General features: G+C 45.4%; 1 protein-coding gene across 1 annotated transcript in view; it reads left to right on the forward strand.

The window, feature by feature from the left end:
* The window catches only part of LOC144825073 (6-pyruvoyl tetrahydrobiopterin synthase-like), a 148864-nt gene that overhangs the window by 76434 nt on the left and 54537 nt on the right, over window positions 1-17893 (forward strand). The window contains exon 2 of the mRNA XM_078683979.1: window positions 2182-2261. Within this exon, the coding sequence (XP_078540105.1) occupies window positions 2182-2261 (80 nt within the window). The remainder of the gene's footprint in view (window positions 1-2181; window positions 2262-17893) is intronic.

A 17893-nucleotide genomic window follows, 5' to 3' on the forward strand; every position in this document is an offset into this window, starting at 1 on the left:
CCGGGGCGAAGACGGCTGTAATGCCAGAAACCGGTCCCCGGAAGCTTGTTTCCTTCCGAGTGTAAGAATTGGCTTTTGTAGTCTGGTCTGCCCTGTTCCCATGATGCACTGGGCCAGGGACAGACTAATTTGCATACAGCCAGGTTCTGAAACTGGGATGGTGCAATGAGCTAAAAAAACGGTGTTGGATCTAGCCCTGATCTTTTGACTGGGTGAGAGTATTCTGCTTAATTCAGAGACTCTGTCCCTCACCACCCCTTGTTGTAAATATTTTTGTCCACCCTAAGCGTGGAAGGGTATACTCAGACATGAGTCCCTTGCTCATTGCACCATCAGGATTCAAGCAAGCCGGGCCGAAGACGGCTGTAATGCCAGAAACCGGTCCCCGGAAGCTTGTTTCCTTCCCAGTGTAAGAATTGGCTTTTGTAGTCTGGTCTGCCCTGTTCCCATGATGCACTGGGCCAGGGACAGACTAATTTGCATACAGCCAGGTTCTGAAACTGGGATGGTGCAATGAGCTAAAAAACGGTGTTGGATCTAGCCCTGATCTTTTGACTGGGTGAGAGTATTCTGCTTAATTCAGAGACTCTGTCCCTCACCACCCCTTGTTGTAAATATTTTTGTCCACCCTAAGCGTGGAAGGGTATACTCAGACATGAGTCCCTTGCTCATTGCACCATCAGGATTCAAGCAAGCCGGGCCGAAGACGGCTGTAATGCCAGAAACCGGTCCCCGGATGCTTGTTTCCTTCCCAGTGTAAGAATTGGCTTTTGTAGTCTGGTCTGCCCTGTTCCCATGATGCACTGGGCCAGGGACAGACTAATGTGCATACAGCCAGGTTCTGAAACTGGGATGGTGCAATGAGCTAAAAAACGGTGTTGGATCTAGCCCTGATCTTTTGACTGGGTGAGAGTATTCTGCTTAATTCAGAGACTCTGTCCCTCACCACCCCTTGTTGTAAATATTTTTGTCCACCCTAAGCGTGGAAGGGTATACTCAGACATGAGTCCCTTGCTCATTGCACCATCAGGATTCAAGCAAGCCGGGCCGAAGACGGCTGTAATGCCAGAAACCGGTCCCCGGAAGCTTGTTTCCTTCCCAGTGTAAGAATTGGCTTTTGTAGTCTGGTCTGCCCTGTTCCCATGATGCACTGGGCCAGGGACAGACTAATTTGCATACAGCCAGGTTCTGAAACTGGGATGGTGCAATGAGCTAAAAACCGGTGTTGGATCTAGCCCTGATCTTTTGACTGGGTGAGAGTATTCTGCTTAATTCAGAGACTCTGTCCCTCACCACCCCTTGTTGTAAATATTAATAATCACAAAAGCAAAAAGAACAATTCATGGACAGAATGCAGAACAATGTCATACATTCACTCCGGTACAGAGATCTAAGTCTAAATCAATCGTTTTTTTGCTCCCCATGCCATTCCAGTTTGACCCAGTCCATATGCAAATCAGTCTTGACACTGCACCCAATGAGAACAGGTCAGCCCTAACCGCCAGGCCAGGTCCTCCCGGGACTGGAAACAAGCGTCCTAGGACCAGTTTGGGGGTTTCACCCCTCTTCAGCCAGGATTGCTTGACTCCAGTGGTATACAGAGCAGGGGACCCATGTCTGGGTATACCCATCCCACTCGGGCTGACATATGCAAAAAGAACAATTGAAGGACACAATGCAGAACAATGTCATACATTCACCCCAGTACAGAGATCTGGGCCTTTAGGGGTTTAAGTAAGTTTTACCTTAGCTATATTAGAAAGTTTTTAATTTCTCTTGTTAGGGGCACCAATTTTTCTTGGGCTCATCTAGGCACTTCTCTTTTTCAGATGCTTGCCCGACCTGAGGATTGCGCTGGTGTGGTCACCTTTCTCAAACACACACTATGGCACAGACACTCTACTGTTTTAGCAGTCTGATTATTCCTGCTAACTTGCTACTCAAATTGGATGTGCTACCTCATTTTTAACAACAATAGGTTTCCTTTTGCCTGCTCATTGCACTGGGTTAATTTAAGTCATACTCTGCCTTTTCTGTAAACTACACAATTTTAACATGCTTGTTTTTTTAATGTATTTTATGTGTTTGGGCATTTATGTTATGCATACATAAACCGAATAATGAAATTGATTGAAATCAACCGATATCATGAAAATACAATTTGTACTTATTTTCTTGCAGTAACTACTTAAGTGATGAGGAGAACAAGAAGATATTCGGTGTTTGCAATAATCCAAATGGACATGGGCACAATTATAGAGGTAAATGTTGTCAAAAGCCTAAAGGATACATTGAATTTTATAACGAAATTTTCGTAATTTCAAGAACATCGCCCCAAAGCAATTCATACTATTTTTTTCTACAACTGAATTAAAATAATACATATTATTTGAAATATTTAGGATGGAGCTAGGAGATTTTTGCTTCAAATGAAATTGGCCTTATATTTATTACAAAATGTTCATTTTTTGTCTTTCATTTTCGGATTTGCTGTGCTGTTTACTTTTTTCTCATTTGCTTTGTCCTGAAATCTTATGTTTTTGAGTGTGTTTGTTTTTTTTGGCTCAATTTCGTCTTTTGATGCCGCTCCTCACTTAATTTCAGAGTCGGAGAGTCTGCCACTGTCTCCTTTATTTGGTAACATGAATATTTGTATACTTCATTCTGCTTTTTAGGTTTCAACCTGGCGAGGGCACTGCTTGCAGTGCCCCGCCCAGGGCGAAAACTTTTGTCAACAGTAGGTATGTTCGGCACGCCTCTGTTTCCCATTGGCTAGCTCCATAAATGGACGCTAGCCATTGGCAAACAGAGGCGTCCGTCATCCTCCGAGGCGACTCGTGGGCGTTCCTGGGATGTTTTTCTCATCCTGCCCCTTCTGACAACGTCATGCGGCCTTGGGCGGGGTTTATTTTTTTTTTACCTCCATTGTTGTTCTGGCCATTCCGCGGCCGACAGCCGCCGGAGGAAGTCCAGGTCCAGGTGAGTGCTGGCCGTTCCCGCCGCCCCCCTCCCGCTGTCCGTCTTCCCGTTCCTGCCCCCCCTCCCGCTGTCCGTCTTCCCGTTCCTGCCCCCCCTCCCGCTGTTCGTGTTCGTATATTCAGCCCTTGTATTTTTGCACGCCAGTGACCTGTATGAGCCTTTTACTCTAGCTGCATGGGTTCGAATCCCACCTCAGCCACTTATTATCTTTTTTGTTGTTGCAGTTTTTATACTGCTTGAACTAGACCCCAAGATGTCGCAACGCTTTACATGAGCGCCAGTTGCATTATGGAAAGACACATTCATGTGTTTTTTAGGCACGGGTAGATTAAGTGGTTTGCCCAGAATCACACTGATGTTGAGCCTCTAGCCAGACTCGGACCTGGATCCGCAGCTTCAAAGTCGGCCGATCTGGCCGTTAAACCACACCCTCTTGAGGCATAGCCGGGCCACTCCTAGTAGTTGAGCACCTTATATTAAGCCCTTGTATTTTTGCACGCCAGTGACCTGTATGAGCCTTTTACTCTAGCTGCATGGGTTCGAATCCCACCTCAGCCACTTATTATCTTTTTTTTTGTTGCAGTTTTTATACTGCTTGAACTCGACCCCAAGATATCGGAGCGCTTAACATGAGCGCCAGTTGCATTATGGAGGGACACATTCATGTGTTTTTTAGGCACGGGTAGAATAAGTGGTTTGCCCAATTTCACACTGATGTTGAGCCTCTAGCCAGACTCGAACCTGGATCCGCAGCTTCAAAGTCGTCCGATCTGGCCATTAAGCCACATCCTCTTGAGGCATAGCCGGGCCACTCCTAGTAGTTGAGCACCGTATATTCAGCCCTTGTATTTTGGCACGCCAGTGACCTTTTTACTCTAGCTGCATGGGTTCGAATCCCACCTCAGCCACTTATTATCTTTTTTTGTTGTTGCAGTTTTATACTGCTTGAACTCGACCCCAAGATATCGGAGCGCTTTACATGAGCGCCAGTTGCATTATGGACGGACACATTCATGTGTTTTTTAGGCACGGGTAGAATAAGTGGTTTGCCCAGAATCACACTGATGTTGAGCCTCTAACCAGACTCAAACCTGGATCCGCAGCTTCAAAGTCCACTACATTCATTCATACCCCCACAACAGACATACATCCATCCCACTCCATCCATCCATCCCACTACTCCATCCATACATCCCCCCACTGCATCCAACCATCACACTCCATCCATCACAATCCATCCCACTAAATCCCTATTTACATCCACCACTCCATTCATCCATAGCCTCTCTCCATTCCATCCATACAAAACATCCACTCCATTCTGCCAGCCATCCCCTAATCCATCCATATATCCATCACCACACTACATTCATTCATAACACCACACCATCCATCCATCCATCCCACTACATCCAACAATACATCCCAAAGCATACATCCTTTAGCCACTCCATCCATACATTCCATTCCAAACATGTAACACTACATCCAGACATCCATACTATCCATCCATCCCATAAACTCCATCCATCCATCCATCCATACACTACTACATACATACAGCCAAACCACAATTACAAGTGCAGGGGATGAACAGTGCTAGTGTGAGTTCAGAGTGATGAGTGTGTCTTTGATAGTGCAGCCCATTAAGGTCATACTTATTTGTACTGGCCATGCTTGTTTCTTAACTTCCTGACATTTTGACGCAGCGTGAACACATTACTTTTTGTGGTCCAGTCCACGTAGTTTAACTTGTATGATTGCAAAAGGCCTACTGTGTACCTACAACCTGTCCATTGCTTACCATTGGTTGTGTTTATTGTCAATCTCATTTATTTGCTTCTTATTCGATGACTTTTTTTGTCTCGGATTGTACTACGTGAGAGTGCATGGGTTTATCAGCTCTTTTCTTCTGTCCCCAGTGTGATCCCCACAACATTTCCACCCCGCTATGTTCAATGTTTCTCTCTCAGAGCTGTTGGCAATGTAAATGACAATGCCATTTATTTATAAGTAAACCATTGCATTGTAAATGATTGTTCTAATCTGTCTTTATATTGGAGGAGACCACATGATACCCGCTCCTGTGTGGTCCCCAAACCTGTAGCATCCTCTACCTAATTAACATGAAGTTCTGTCTCGGGTTGGCGCTGACAGACTGCATGGTTTTGCAACCATTCAGGAACCATTTTAGGAGTTGCACAGTTTCCAGAAATGTCTTCCGCTCTGTCTTTTCACAGTATCTAGTGATTGTGATGATGGACACTTACACGGCTCTAGTTGCAAACACTTGATTGACCTGGTTGGGGAATCCCATTGTTTGTAGGACTTTGAACAAAAATGTCCAAGTCCCCAAGTAAAACACTTTCTCAGCATCTATATATAGACCTGTTACAGGGATTTCAGTTCTTATGAAAAAGTCAATGGCTTCTACTAAGAAGGGCCTGTTTGAAAATAATTGCCAAGATGGAATAAACCCATTCTGATCTTTATTTATCAGCCTTGGCACTGACTCTAATTTCCTTTGGAATAAACTTGTTTTAAAGATTTTATAATCTGTATTCTAATAGAGTCATAGGGCAGAAAGAATTCACGTCTTCTAAGATTTTATTTAGAAAAGCACATATTATTATTTTTCTAAAAGAGGGCGGATTAAAGCCCCCTCTCAGATTGTAAGTAAACAGTTCAATTAAGGGAGTTTATAGTTGATGGGTCAGACACTGATATTGTTCTGATAAATAGCCATCCTCCCCTGGAGCTTTACATTAAGGGAGTGACTACATACATTCTTCTCACTCCTCTGCTTTTATTGGGCAGATAAGATTGCCTGTGTTAATACGATAATTAAGACTTGAACATAAAGGTTTGCCACATCAATGCCCTAGGGGCTTATATCTTCTTGACACATTTTGTGAAAATGGTAAATAAATATATACATTTTTCAATTTGTTAGCTATCAGAGACCAGAACTCCCGTCCTGGAGTTTGTCATTTTAATTACGCTATTCTCGGCTTTACCACCATGCCAGCTGTTTTCTACTAAACTCCTCCTCCTCATAAAGTTGTTGACCAAGCATTTCGGAATTGGGAACTTGCTTTTCGAGAATAAAATTCTGCAGCTGCTGTTATGCAGACTATCTAAATAATCCAGTTTGCAGTGTGATTGATTGAGTTAAGCCTCGGCTAAATGGAAGGCTTCTGAGAGGTCTTTACATTTATTGTTCTCTAACTTTTTAAGATTGGCATAAAAAAAAGTTTCTCTGCCCTCAATGTAATATTCTAAAACAAGGTTCTTCCTAGATGTTTTCTATCGCAGCAGACCCCTTGTTTTCCTCAAAACGTAGGCAAGTTCTTTTGTCCATCTCATCAGCCACGGCCGGTGGAGGGAGTTACGGTGGGGCAGGGTGGCGGGGAAGGGGAGGGCAGGGTGGAGGGTTCTAAAAACCGGCATATGGATAATTGCAGGTAAGTACACAATTTAATTAATAAAACGAAATTCGTAGCGCGCTCAGCATGGCAAAATGCGATGCTGTGCGCGCTACGAATTTCGTTTTGCAAAATTGTACATCTTCTTCTTTTCCAGCTCCCCATACAGCAGAAAACAACATCCAGAGGCCTCACAAATGGATCAAGCACTCTAGGCAGATCAGAACTCATACAGGAGAGTTCAGGGGGGGAAGCTGGGGGTGAAGTCCTTTTGTTCCTGGGACTTCTTAACAGGAGGCCAGCTCTCCTCAGGCCCTTGGAGATCTCTTCAAGCAGGGGACGCAGCAACAGCAAAGTCCTTCTCCTCTCCTTGGCATAATAGCAACTTCAGGTCAGCCCACAAGCACACAGCAGGTCAGTCCTTCCTCTTCAGTCTTCCAGCTTTTCTCCTTGACAGAGGTTCCTTCTTGATTCCAGGATGATCTAAAGTTCTGTGGTCTGGGTATCCCTTTCTATACCAATATTTTCTTTATTCTCTAAAGGCAGAGAGGACTTTGCCTAGACCAAACCAGTTCTGGTCAGTCGTGGATCACTCTGTTTACATGACTCCTTCTTTCCCTTGAGAGAGAGGGGTAGGGTTGTCAGCCGCCCAGCAGGAGGTGGAGCAAGCATTGTGGAAGGCATTCACTGCCCTATTCAGGCCCAAGTGCTATCCTCTCCCACCACTCAAGATGCAGATGGAGCTATTCATCCCAGTGCTGACTCACCCAGACTCCTGAAGCCACCCCAGTCCCTGTCACTCACAAACCAGACAGTCAATTCACAAACAGACAGAGGCACACAGAAAGGTTAGACAAGAAAACAGCAACTTTCTAAAAGTGCTGTTTTCAAAAACAGGTTTAAAAACCATCCTACCTAAAAGATGGGTTATTCAATTCTGAGTTCAGGGATACCAGACTTCAATTTTCTAACTTGCTCCTATGGTCAGATATGCAGGTAAACATTATACACAGCATTCCCTATTCTAGCCAATGGGCAAGCTAGCCTTTCAATAGTGAAAAACGATATTGGCAGTATTTCACTATCAGAGCATGTCACTCACACTAGTACATGCTCTACCTTTCACATACACTGGTCAAGTCAGCATGGCAGTTAGCAACTGCACACTGCGGTGGCAGGCCTGATACACCATTTTAGAGCTACTCATGTGGGTGGCACAATTTGTGCTGCAGGCCTACTAGTAGCATTTGAATCACCAGCCCTGGCACACTCAGTACACTTTACTGTGGACCTACTGATGAAATAAATCTGCCCATCATGGATAATCAATCATAATAGCAATTTACCCAGGGAGCACTTGCACTTTGACACTGATCAGCAGTGGCAAAGTGCCCAAAGCATCTAAACCAGCAAAAACCAAATCCAGCACAGCTTAAAAAATACAGGAGGCAGAGACAAAACATCAGGGGAAACCACTCCAAAGATGCCATGTCTAACACATGTCCCCTCCAGCTGAAAGTGGGGAGAAATACCCACCCTCTTGGGAGTTCTCATCACTAAGGCGGAAAAACCTGGACAGACCATCAGCATTGGCGTCTTCTGTGTCGGGCGGTGTTCCACCGTAAAGTCCATTCTCTGTAGGGAGATGGACCATCTCAACAGTTTTGGGTTCTCACCCCTTATCTGCATTAACCATCTGAGGGGCCTGTGGTCTGTCTGAACCTGGAAGTGATTCCCAAACAAGTAGGGCCTCAGCTTCTTCAGAGCCCAGACCACAGCAAAAGCTTCCCTTTCAATTGCACTCCATCTATGTTCCCTGGGAAGTAGCCTCCTACTAATGAAAGCTACAGGTTGGTTCAAGCTCTTGTTGTTCAGTTGTGAGAGCACTGCTCCCACACCATGCTCTGAAACGTCTGTCTGCACTATAAACTCATTGGAGAAATCAGGCGCCTTGAGCATAGGTGCTGTGCACATGGCAGTCTTCAGGGCATCAAAAGCAGTTTGACAGGCATCAGTCCAATTCACTCTCCTGGGCTGCTTCCCTGAAGTCTGCTCTGTCAAGGGGGAAACAATGGTACCATATCCCTTGATAAATGTTCTGTAATACCTGGTGAGACCGAGGAAGGCTCTCACTTCTGTCTGGGTTTTGGGGGTTCCCAAGCCAGAATGGTATCAATCTTCGCTTGTAGGGGTGCCACCTGGCCGCTCCCTACCTGGTGTTCCAAGTACACCACATATCCCTGCCCTATCTGGCACTTACTGGCCTGGATAGTGAGGCCTGCCCTTTGCAGAGCCTTCAACACTTCACAAAGGTGTTGCAGGTGTTCCTCCCAAGTGGAGCTGAACACAGCAATATCATCCAGGTAAGCGGCGCTGAATTCCTCCAGCCCGGAAAGTACCTGGTTGACCAGTCTCTGGAATGTGGCAGGGGCGTTCTTCAACCCAAAGGGCATGACACGGAACTGGAAGTGCCACTCTGGTGTTAAAAACGCAGACCTCTCAGTGACCCCCTCAGTTAAGGCAATTTGCCAGTACCCAGATGTTAAGTCAAACGTACTGAGGTACTGGGCAGCGCCCAACCGATCCACAAGCTCATAAGCTCTGGGGATAGGGTGTGCTTCAGTCTTGGTGATCGCATTGAGCCCATGGTAGGCCACACAAAATCAGATTTCTGGAGTGGCAACGGGTGCAGCAGCTTTTGGTACTGAGACCACGGGGCTAGCCCATGGGCTGCTGAAGGGCTCAATTACCCCTAGCGCCAATATCTTGGAAACCTCTTCCTTGATGCTGGTCCTGACCTTGTCAGCTATCCTGTAACATTTCTGCTTCACAGGTAGAGTATCTCCAGTGTCCACATCATGGAGGCACCAATTGGTGACTCCTGCGGTCAGGGAGAACAGGGAGGCAAACTGACACATCACCTGGCGACAGTCACTCTGCTGTTCTGGGGGCAGGGTGGGTGAGAGGACCACACCATTCACTGACCCATCATTCTCCTTGGCTGACAGGAGGTCAGGAAGAGGGTCACTATCCTCTTCCATCCCAGCATCTGTAGCAAGGAGCATTGTCACATCAGACCTATCAAAGTGGGGTTTGAGACGGTGCACATGTAGGACCCGCAAAGGGTTCCCGGGAGTCTGCAAGTTAACCAGATAGGTTGCATCGCTCTAGGACTCCACCACCTCATATGGCCCAGTCGACTTGTCTTAGAGGGCACAAGGCTCCACTGGTGCCATCACCCACACCTTCTTCCCAGGTTGAAATTCAACCAGAGTGGCATTTTGGTCGTACCATCTTTTCATTTCTTCCTGGCTAGCTTCCAGGTTTGCCTGAGCGGGTTTCCTGAAGCGTTGTGTCAGGTTGCAGAAGGCCAGCATGTAGCTAAATACATCCTGGGGGGTCTTACCAGGGGATTTCTCCCAACCCTCCTTCACTAGACTGAGAGACCCTCTCACAGGGTGGCCGTACAGGAGTTCAAAGGGACTGAACCCTAAGGACTTCTGGGGCATCTCCCTGTAGGTGAACAACAGGCATGGTAAAAAGACGTCCCACTTCCGTCTCATGGGCTCCGCAAGGCCCATTATCATACCTTTCAGAGTTCGGTTGAATCTCTCAACCACCCCATTTCCTTGAGGATGGTAAGGAGTGGTGAACTGATAAGTTACCCCACACTCCTCCCACAAATACTTCATGTACCTAGAGATTAAGTTGGTACCCTGGTCGGAGACCACCTCTCTAGGGAACCCCACACAGAAAAAGGTCCCCATCAATGCACAGCCCACCATGGGGGCTGTGATTGTCGGGAAAGGGACAGCTTCCGTGTACCGGATGACGTGGTCCAACAAAACCAGAATGAACCTGTTGCCTAAGGCTGTCTTGGGGACCAGTGGCCCCACAATGTCGATTCCCACCTGCTCAAAAGAGGTGCTCACCATAGGAAAGGGTTGGAGGAGAGCCTTGCACTCCCCGCTACTCTTGCCACTTGCCTCACAAGTCTGGCAAGTCCTACAAAATGTACCAATGTGCTTCTTCATCTGGGGCAGGGGCATTTTAGAGGTTACACCGTGACTCCTAGTGTACAATCATATGATGGTGCATTTCGAGAACCCAGTTTACTCTCCTGGTCCATCCCCAGTCACCCCATCAGCCTGCTCATGTGCTCCAGTGCTGAATAAGTATCCTTGGTAGGGCCCCTAGATGTCTCTAGTCAACTACGTATTGGGAGCAGTACGCCATAGGTGTCTGCAAATGCACCATCATATGATTGTTCACTAGGAGTCACGGTGTAACCACTAAAATGTCCCCGCCCTGCATGTCCCAGATATTCCCTATAACAAAAGTGCTTGGTTTGCAACTTGGAATCTACAGTTGCTGATGAGATGTATTATTGGCATGGTTAAGAATTCAAAGAGAAAAATGTGCCTTACAAAGATATATGTAGCCATTTAGCGGTCACTCTGTACACAGCTGTCAATGGTTGCATATACAAATTGAACAGGGTGGAGCTCAAAGCCGAACCCTGAGGCATCCCATGCTTGACAGCATAGACTCTAGATGAAAAAGGAGGGGCAATCAGCTGGAACGTTCACCTAGACAGAAAGGAGGCAAACCAATCCAGACACCATCTGCTATGCCTGCCTCCTTCAGGCGCGTGAGTAGGATCTGTTGGGGGACCATATCGAACGCGGCACTGAGGTCAAGCAGAATCAGTGCTGACGTGCGACCGACATCTAGAGCCCATCTCAGATGTTCGGTGACCACAAGAAGTGCGGATTCCGTGCTGTGACCAGGACGGAATCTATTCTGAGATGGGTCTAGAAGATTGTTGACCTCCCAATATTCTGTCTGAATAGTATTGACGTAGACCTCAGAGATTTTCGAAACCCAGGGCAGGAGGGAGATGGGGCAGGAACTATCCAACTTAGTGGCATCCAAGTTGGGTTTATTTAATAGGGGAACCACTTTAGCATGTTTCCAAGTGCAAGGCACAGTCGCTGTGGAGAGGAAGAGGTTGATCACATGGCACACCGGGGGATGAGCACAGGTAGAATTCTCAGCGCATATGCCAGCTTTAGGGGGTCAGACGGGGAACCAGACTTGACCTTCCTGCTAATCACTGAGAGCTTCTTCTGAGAGATGGAGGGGAGAATAGTCAGTGAGTGTGAGGTGGAGAACTGAGCCATGGAGGCGGGAGCTGATACAACCTGGGGGAAAGATTGGTAGATCTTCTCCACCTTCCCCACAAAGAAGGAGGTCAGGGCATCGCATTGATCATTAGATGACAACAAAGTGGCAGTCGAGGCAGTAGATGATTGCAGTGCTTTCAGTATCGAAAAGATACTTTTCGATGGATTAGTGCTGCACTTTGATCTCCTCCACTTAATTGGTGGCACGTTCCACTTGGATAGACCCATGGTATTGCTTGATAGCAACACCATAAAGCTTTTTCAGATTTGGGTCATAATTCCTTCTCCATGCTCTCTCCAACCTCTTACACTCTTTACGCAAGGAAGCCAGCTTGGTATTATACTAAGGACTGGATCTGGGGCTGCAACCTTTTGTCCATTTTACTGGGACAAGTTGATCAAGCGCATCAGAAATCCAGACCGACACAGATTTATCAGCCAAATCACAGTCAGCTGGAGGACGTGGTAGAGTAGAGGAGAGAAGCTCTTGAAAATGTCCAGCATCAAGTTTGTGCCAGGGCCACCTAAGTAGAGGCTTGTGAGGCAACCTGCTCGTGGGTGCCACCCGAGAGAGTGTCATCACTATGAGATAATGGTCCTACCAGTGCAAGGGGTAGAGGGGAGGACCGTCAGGAGGGCCAAATTGGTAAAAACCGGATTGAGCAAGTGACCTGCAGAGTGAGCAGGCCCCAGCACTAGTTGGCATAGCTGGAAGACCTCAAGATCCGCAAAAAAACTGCCTATATCCATATCATGAGGATTATCGAGATGCAGATACAAGTTCCCCAAAATACTGAAGTTGGCAGCCTCATGGCTAAAGGCCCTATAACATCCATGAGAGGTGTTCTGAATTCTTTGGAGGGTTCTGACGGGCGATAAATCAGCAAGCCTGACAAGGTGTAATTGGCATTGAGCGCAATCTCAAAGCGTTCAGCTTCACACCCTGCCAGAGATCCCCTCACAAAAGAATACAGGTAGAAAGATTTAAAAATAACTGGGATGCCACCCCCCCACCGCGGACCCTCTATTGAGGATCTTGATGCTAAATCCCGGAGGGAGAGCAAATCCAGGTTCTACTGCGCTAGCATTAAATAACCATATCTCTGTAAGGAAAAGGGCGTCCAGGGCTTCATCCAGCAAAAGATCATATATATCAGCATGATGTTTAACCAAAGAGCGGCAGTTCAAACTGAGCAATTTTACTGTATAGCTGAGGTTTGTAGTGGAACCTGGGGGGCAGGAGTAGTAAGAGCAGAGAGCCCCCAGGAAGTGAACCTACAGTACTGACAGCAGAAGTGCCCCTCCGGCGTGACACCCATGAGATGGTTGCAATAGTGGATGCCCCCTCGGATGGCAGCAAGATCTGCTGCAGAGAAGACAAGCCTTTCTTTGCAAGCACCAGCAGCATTACTGGCGACTGGCGACTGGTGTGAGAGGAGCTTGCTTTTACCAGTCCTCATCGAGCCTTCTCAAGATCAAAGTCTCTAGCTTTAATTTCTTCAAGCGGATCTTTATGAGTATCGAACATCCTTTTTTATACATTTTAGTGTTGTAGGAGGAGAGCTGGATTACTTTTCTTGTTTTTCCATTGAAAGAGTAATCAACAGTCCTTCACTATCTCACTTGGAATTTTGGCCCCAGGGCTGGATTCCAGTTGGGCTGACATTTTTGTTTGCTCAATGGCCACCATGCTGCAGAGTCCTGGTACAGGTTCTTTCCCAATTGTGTTCGGGGCGGTGGAGAACTGCTTAGGCAGGCATGATTTCTCGACATCCTAGATGTGAGTTGAAGAGACCGAAGGGATCAACGGAGTCCCCTTTTTTCCTTTTGTGTGCATATTGTTATCGGTCTTTGTGCTGCCAGATGCTTTAGCTACATTTTCTCCTTTAGACTTCGTATGCTTATTAGGCCTGGCCAAAATTTAAATCACACTAGTGTAATTGGCATAATGTTGGCAATTTAGGGCCTCATTAATGGGGATTTGGCACAGGGGAGCACTGCAAGTCACCTTGCTGTACTGCCCTACGTCAAAGTAAAAGGGCAAAACGGCACGTATTTATCTAATACAATGCATTCCTGTCCTTTCCCCGAGACATAGCGCTGTTTCAGCAGCCTAGCACCAACACAGGCACCTTTGCACCATGATACATGAGTGCCCGTGTTGTCGGCTGGATTGTTTTTGTGCAGGAAGGGGCACAAAAAGAATTCTGAGAGGCATTTTCCACTTTCTATGTGTGCTGCAAAAAATTAGGCGAAATAAAGTTATTTCTCCTTGTTGTCCCCCCCTTAGGGAGGTGTAAGGTTTTGGCCTATCCCCAGGTTTGCATGGTTTTGTAAATCTGGGGAAGCGTTAAGAATCCATGGGTGTAGTGTGGGAACACCCACCGCAACACCCATGGAACGCCACCCTGGAGCAGATTAAGGCAACGATTTGCACTGCCTTGCCTTACTCCATGTCTATGAAGCCATTCAAAGCCACTCTGTGTCACTTTGCGTGAACTCATAAATGTGATTTTGTGATTGGCGCTGCCAGAGTGTCACAAAAAGTGATGCTATGGTGGCACAAGAGGCTCATAAATATGCCCCTTAGTGTGACAAAATGTAAACAAAATTACCAAGATTATGCCAAATTGCATAATTTCAGGGTCAAATTTGAATGCAAGATTTACAGTTCAGGATATTTCTGAATGCTAGCGGCATTTCAGGTAGATTGTTTAGCCGAGCTGACAGTTCAGGTAATTTTTGATTGTGAAGATGCAGTTCTAAATGTGAGAGACTATGTTTGAACACAAGCATCTGTTAATTTAACGAGGGCAATGAAAAAACATTTCAGGTTGTTTTTCTTACCCCAGGCAGGCTGTTCAGGTAATTTTTAAGCACAAAACTACAAATCGGCATACAAGCATCAGTCTTTAGAATAGCAGAATTCAACCTGAAAATTACATTTTCGGTTGCATTTCTACCCAAACAAACAGTAATTTCCGATAATTTTGTGGTGATTTCACATATTTAGGGTACTGCAAATTACACACGTTTTGTACAGCAAACTACACAAGTTTTGCACACCCCTAATGATTATCAGCTGTCCCACTGACTAATGATTTATTCCCCCATTGAGAAAAACGGAGAATGTTTTGCATTCACTTCCAGTAAAGCAGTATTTCACAAACTGTGGATTGGTGCTCACTGATGAGTTGCAAGCCAATTTTTGGTGGGTCGCAAAAGTCCTGGAATATGTAAGTAATCATATTTTTAATATTGATATTCATTCATTTATGGACAGTACGCGCTGAATCCCCCCAGGCAGCTGTGAACTGGAGGACTTTTGAAAATCTTCAAGGGTGGTCATTATGCCATTTTCATTGCTGATGGACAGAAGTTTCCACCGCCACACTCATCTTCACAGCGTTTGGTTTAATCCAGGATGCACTAGTATCTTTCTTAATGTCTTTCCAGGTCTAGGGAGTTCCAGAGGACTGAGTCATCCTCTTGGTGGTTCTGAAGGCAGCCTGGAAACCTAGTAGCTCTTGTTCATCTGCATCTCCCCCCAGAACGGGGAGCTGTGGAACATGACTATTCATTCACAGTGATAGATGCCATGTTGAATAAAGGGAATGACAACATCTTCAGTGCATGTCAGATGATGGCATTCATCTTCTTTTGCTGTATTCTCATGTTAAATCTCTTGAAGTTTATCTGGATGGGTATCAGCTCGTCAGAGCAGATCAAGTCTGTTCCCTCAGCTTGCTTTGGATCACTCAAATCCCTTGGCCCTCCCTTTTGTCTCTCAATACCTTTACCCAATTGATCTCAACATGTGTGGTTTTGCTACTGGTCTAGTAGAACATCTTCAACCTAGGGCTTATGGATGACTTTTTGACAAAAGTACAGAGCATCTTCAACCTTGCTGTTCAGAAGATTTACTACCAGAGGAAATGTAATCATGTTTCATCAGCCGGCAGACACCTCTGGTGGTTGTCTGCAGCCCCAGGAACATTCATGGCAGAGAATGTTCTTGCTTTTCTGATCACTTTTTGGTCCATAAATCCACGCTCAGCTTGTGCTTTAACTCCAGTGTGCTTTCAATTATTCTACATATTTGTAAGGCACATTTTCAAAGTCAGGCCTTATTTGTTCCTGGCGCTAAAGCCTATAATGTTCTTTCTCTGCCCTTCAGATCAATTCCAACTACCTGCACTGTGGAACATCCCTCAAAACCTTTTCATTTTGCTGATTGATATTCATGATTTTTTTCCCCATTTCTATCACCATCCCGTCTTCACTAAGATACCTTTGGGTAAATGTGGTGCTTTGTATATAGATTTATAGATGGGTAACAGTGAAATATGGAGATGTTTTTCACCCAGGGTTTCTGCATGACGTAAAGTAGACAGCAAGAATAAAATATTTTTCTGTAATTCATTGATTACCCTCTATAATTTTATGTATGCCCCTCCCCAAATCATCTGCCTCAGCTTTCATGTGTTACAGAGAGGCAGATAAGTAATGGGAGAGCCTTACTTAACATGGCCTCTCCACACTTTCCCAAATAAAAAATAAAAATCTGACCTCCTGTCACCTATCTCCACTACATTCTGTGCATTCCCTTTCATCTCCTTCAGAAGCTATGGTGTCTGCATTCCAGCACTTTTCTGACTGCCTCTCACAGAGCCAAGCCAGAGCAGCCTGGACTTCCTTTATGATGTAGCAACTCTGAGTTACGAGATCTGTAGCTCACAGCAGTGAATAATGGGTTTAGAATCTGACAATCAGTGAGAGCCCTACATAAATTAATAATGATCATTCCATTACTAGACTATTCAGTGGCGTAGCAAGAAGGGGCAATCTTCCCCAACCGGCACGAGTTTTGGGGCGGCGGCGGCCTCAAAGTAAAGACTTCCACGGGTGGCAAAGGGGTTAGCTATGAATTGGGTAATGAAGACTGGTGCACAGCCTGCAGGTTGTTTAAAGTAGTTGTGTTCAATTTTACTTTCAGTTCTGGGTGCCACCCGGGTGGCGTCTCTTGTCTGGGATGCCTGTTTGATACTCATATATGTGCTTCCAATATGACATTAGGGCCTCCCCTTGCGCACACCTATGTCTCCTTGGTGTGATTCAAGGATTCCTTTCAACAAAAATGTAACACTCCTTTTTATGCAGTTCTCATTGTTTTATTCAATTCATTTGTTCAAAATATCTTCTTTTTTTGTTTGTTTATGAAATTATTCTCATTTCATTTAATTTATGACATCATAGCTTCTTATTCATCCTATGCATTTCGGGCATTTTTGCCCTTCTCCATGGAGAATATGCTAGAAAAATCCAAAACATATTCACAAATATAGCAAAGTAAAACATAATTAACAATATGTCATAGTAGACCATCCATGCATAAGGTTTGTGCACAACAGTGCTCGTGGTATACGAAGATAATGTGCCCAGTGTTTTGGTGATGTTTGTGTATTGCATACGTGAAAAAAACGGATGTAAAAAACAAGCGTTTTTATGCAGCCCATAGGAATGAATGGGCATTACCGATTCGGTATTTACCGAATCGGTAAATACCGAATTCCACAAGGGTGCAGGGAGTGTCACTTTGACACCCTCTGGCACCCCCAAAAGAGGCTCGGGTGCCATGTGGCAGGCATACCTGCCCTAAGGGCAGGTCTGCCTGTCATATGGCACAGGTGTGCATGCACACCGGAATCGGTATTTTACCATCAAATATATTTGATGGTAAAATACAGATTCGGTAAGGGTTGTGGGACTCAGAAGAGTCCCACCTACATATCAAATTTATCGAATAGGTAAAAATACCGAATCGGTATTTTACAGATTCGGTAAATTTACCGATCGGTAAATTTACTGAATCTGTAAAATATGTGGCCCTACATACCATTTCGTGAATACCGGTCGGTAACGGCCGAAAATACCGATTTTCGGCCGTTACCGACCGACCTACATCTGGCCCTAAATGAGGTGTTCCACCAGTGGCAATTCTTGTGTCATCAAGTAATAGTTACCATTGCTTGAATTTCTCATCAATTTTAATATCATATTGGTGGTGGTAATATGGTATTACCAATGCCGGAAACGTTACCACACTGCACAGTGCAATCTTGCTGGGAATTGTAATTTAGCACTGGTATTAGTTAATTCCAGAAGACAGGCAGTATTCATTAACTTCTCTTGTTCGAAGTTCCTAAGAAAAAAAACTTATTTTTATATCCGAATTTTGAGTTAATTGCTGAAAGTGTTTACATCTTTGGGATTTTGTCCACATATTTTATATCCAGTTTAACT

This window comes from Lissotriton helveticus, chromosome 3_1 (genome assembly GCF_964261635.1).
Source record: "Lissotriton helveticus chromosome 3_1, aLisHel1.1, whole genome shotgun sequence".
In the NCBI taxonomy this organism is placed as follows: Eukaryota; Metazoa; Chordata; class Amphibia; order Caudata; family Salamandridae; genus Lissotriton; species Lissotriton helveticus.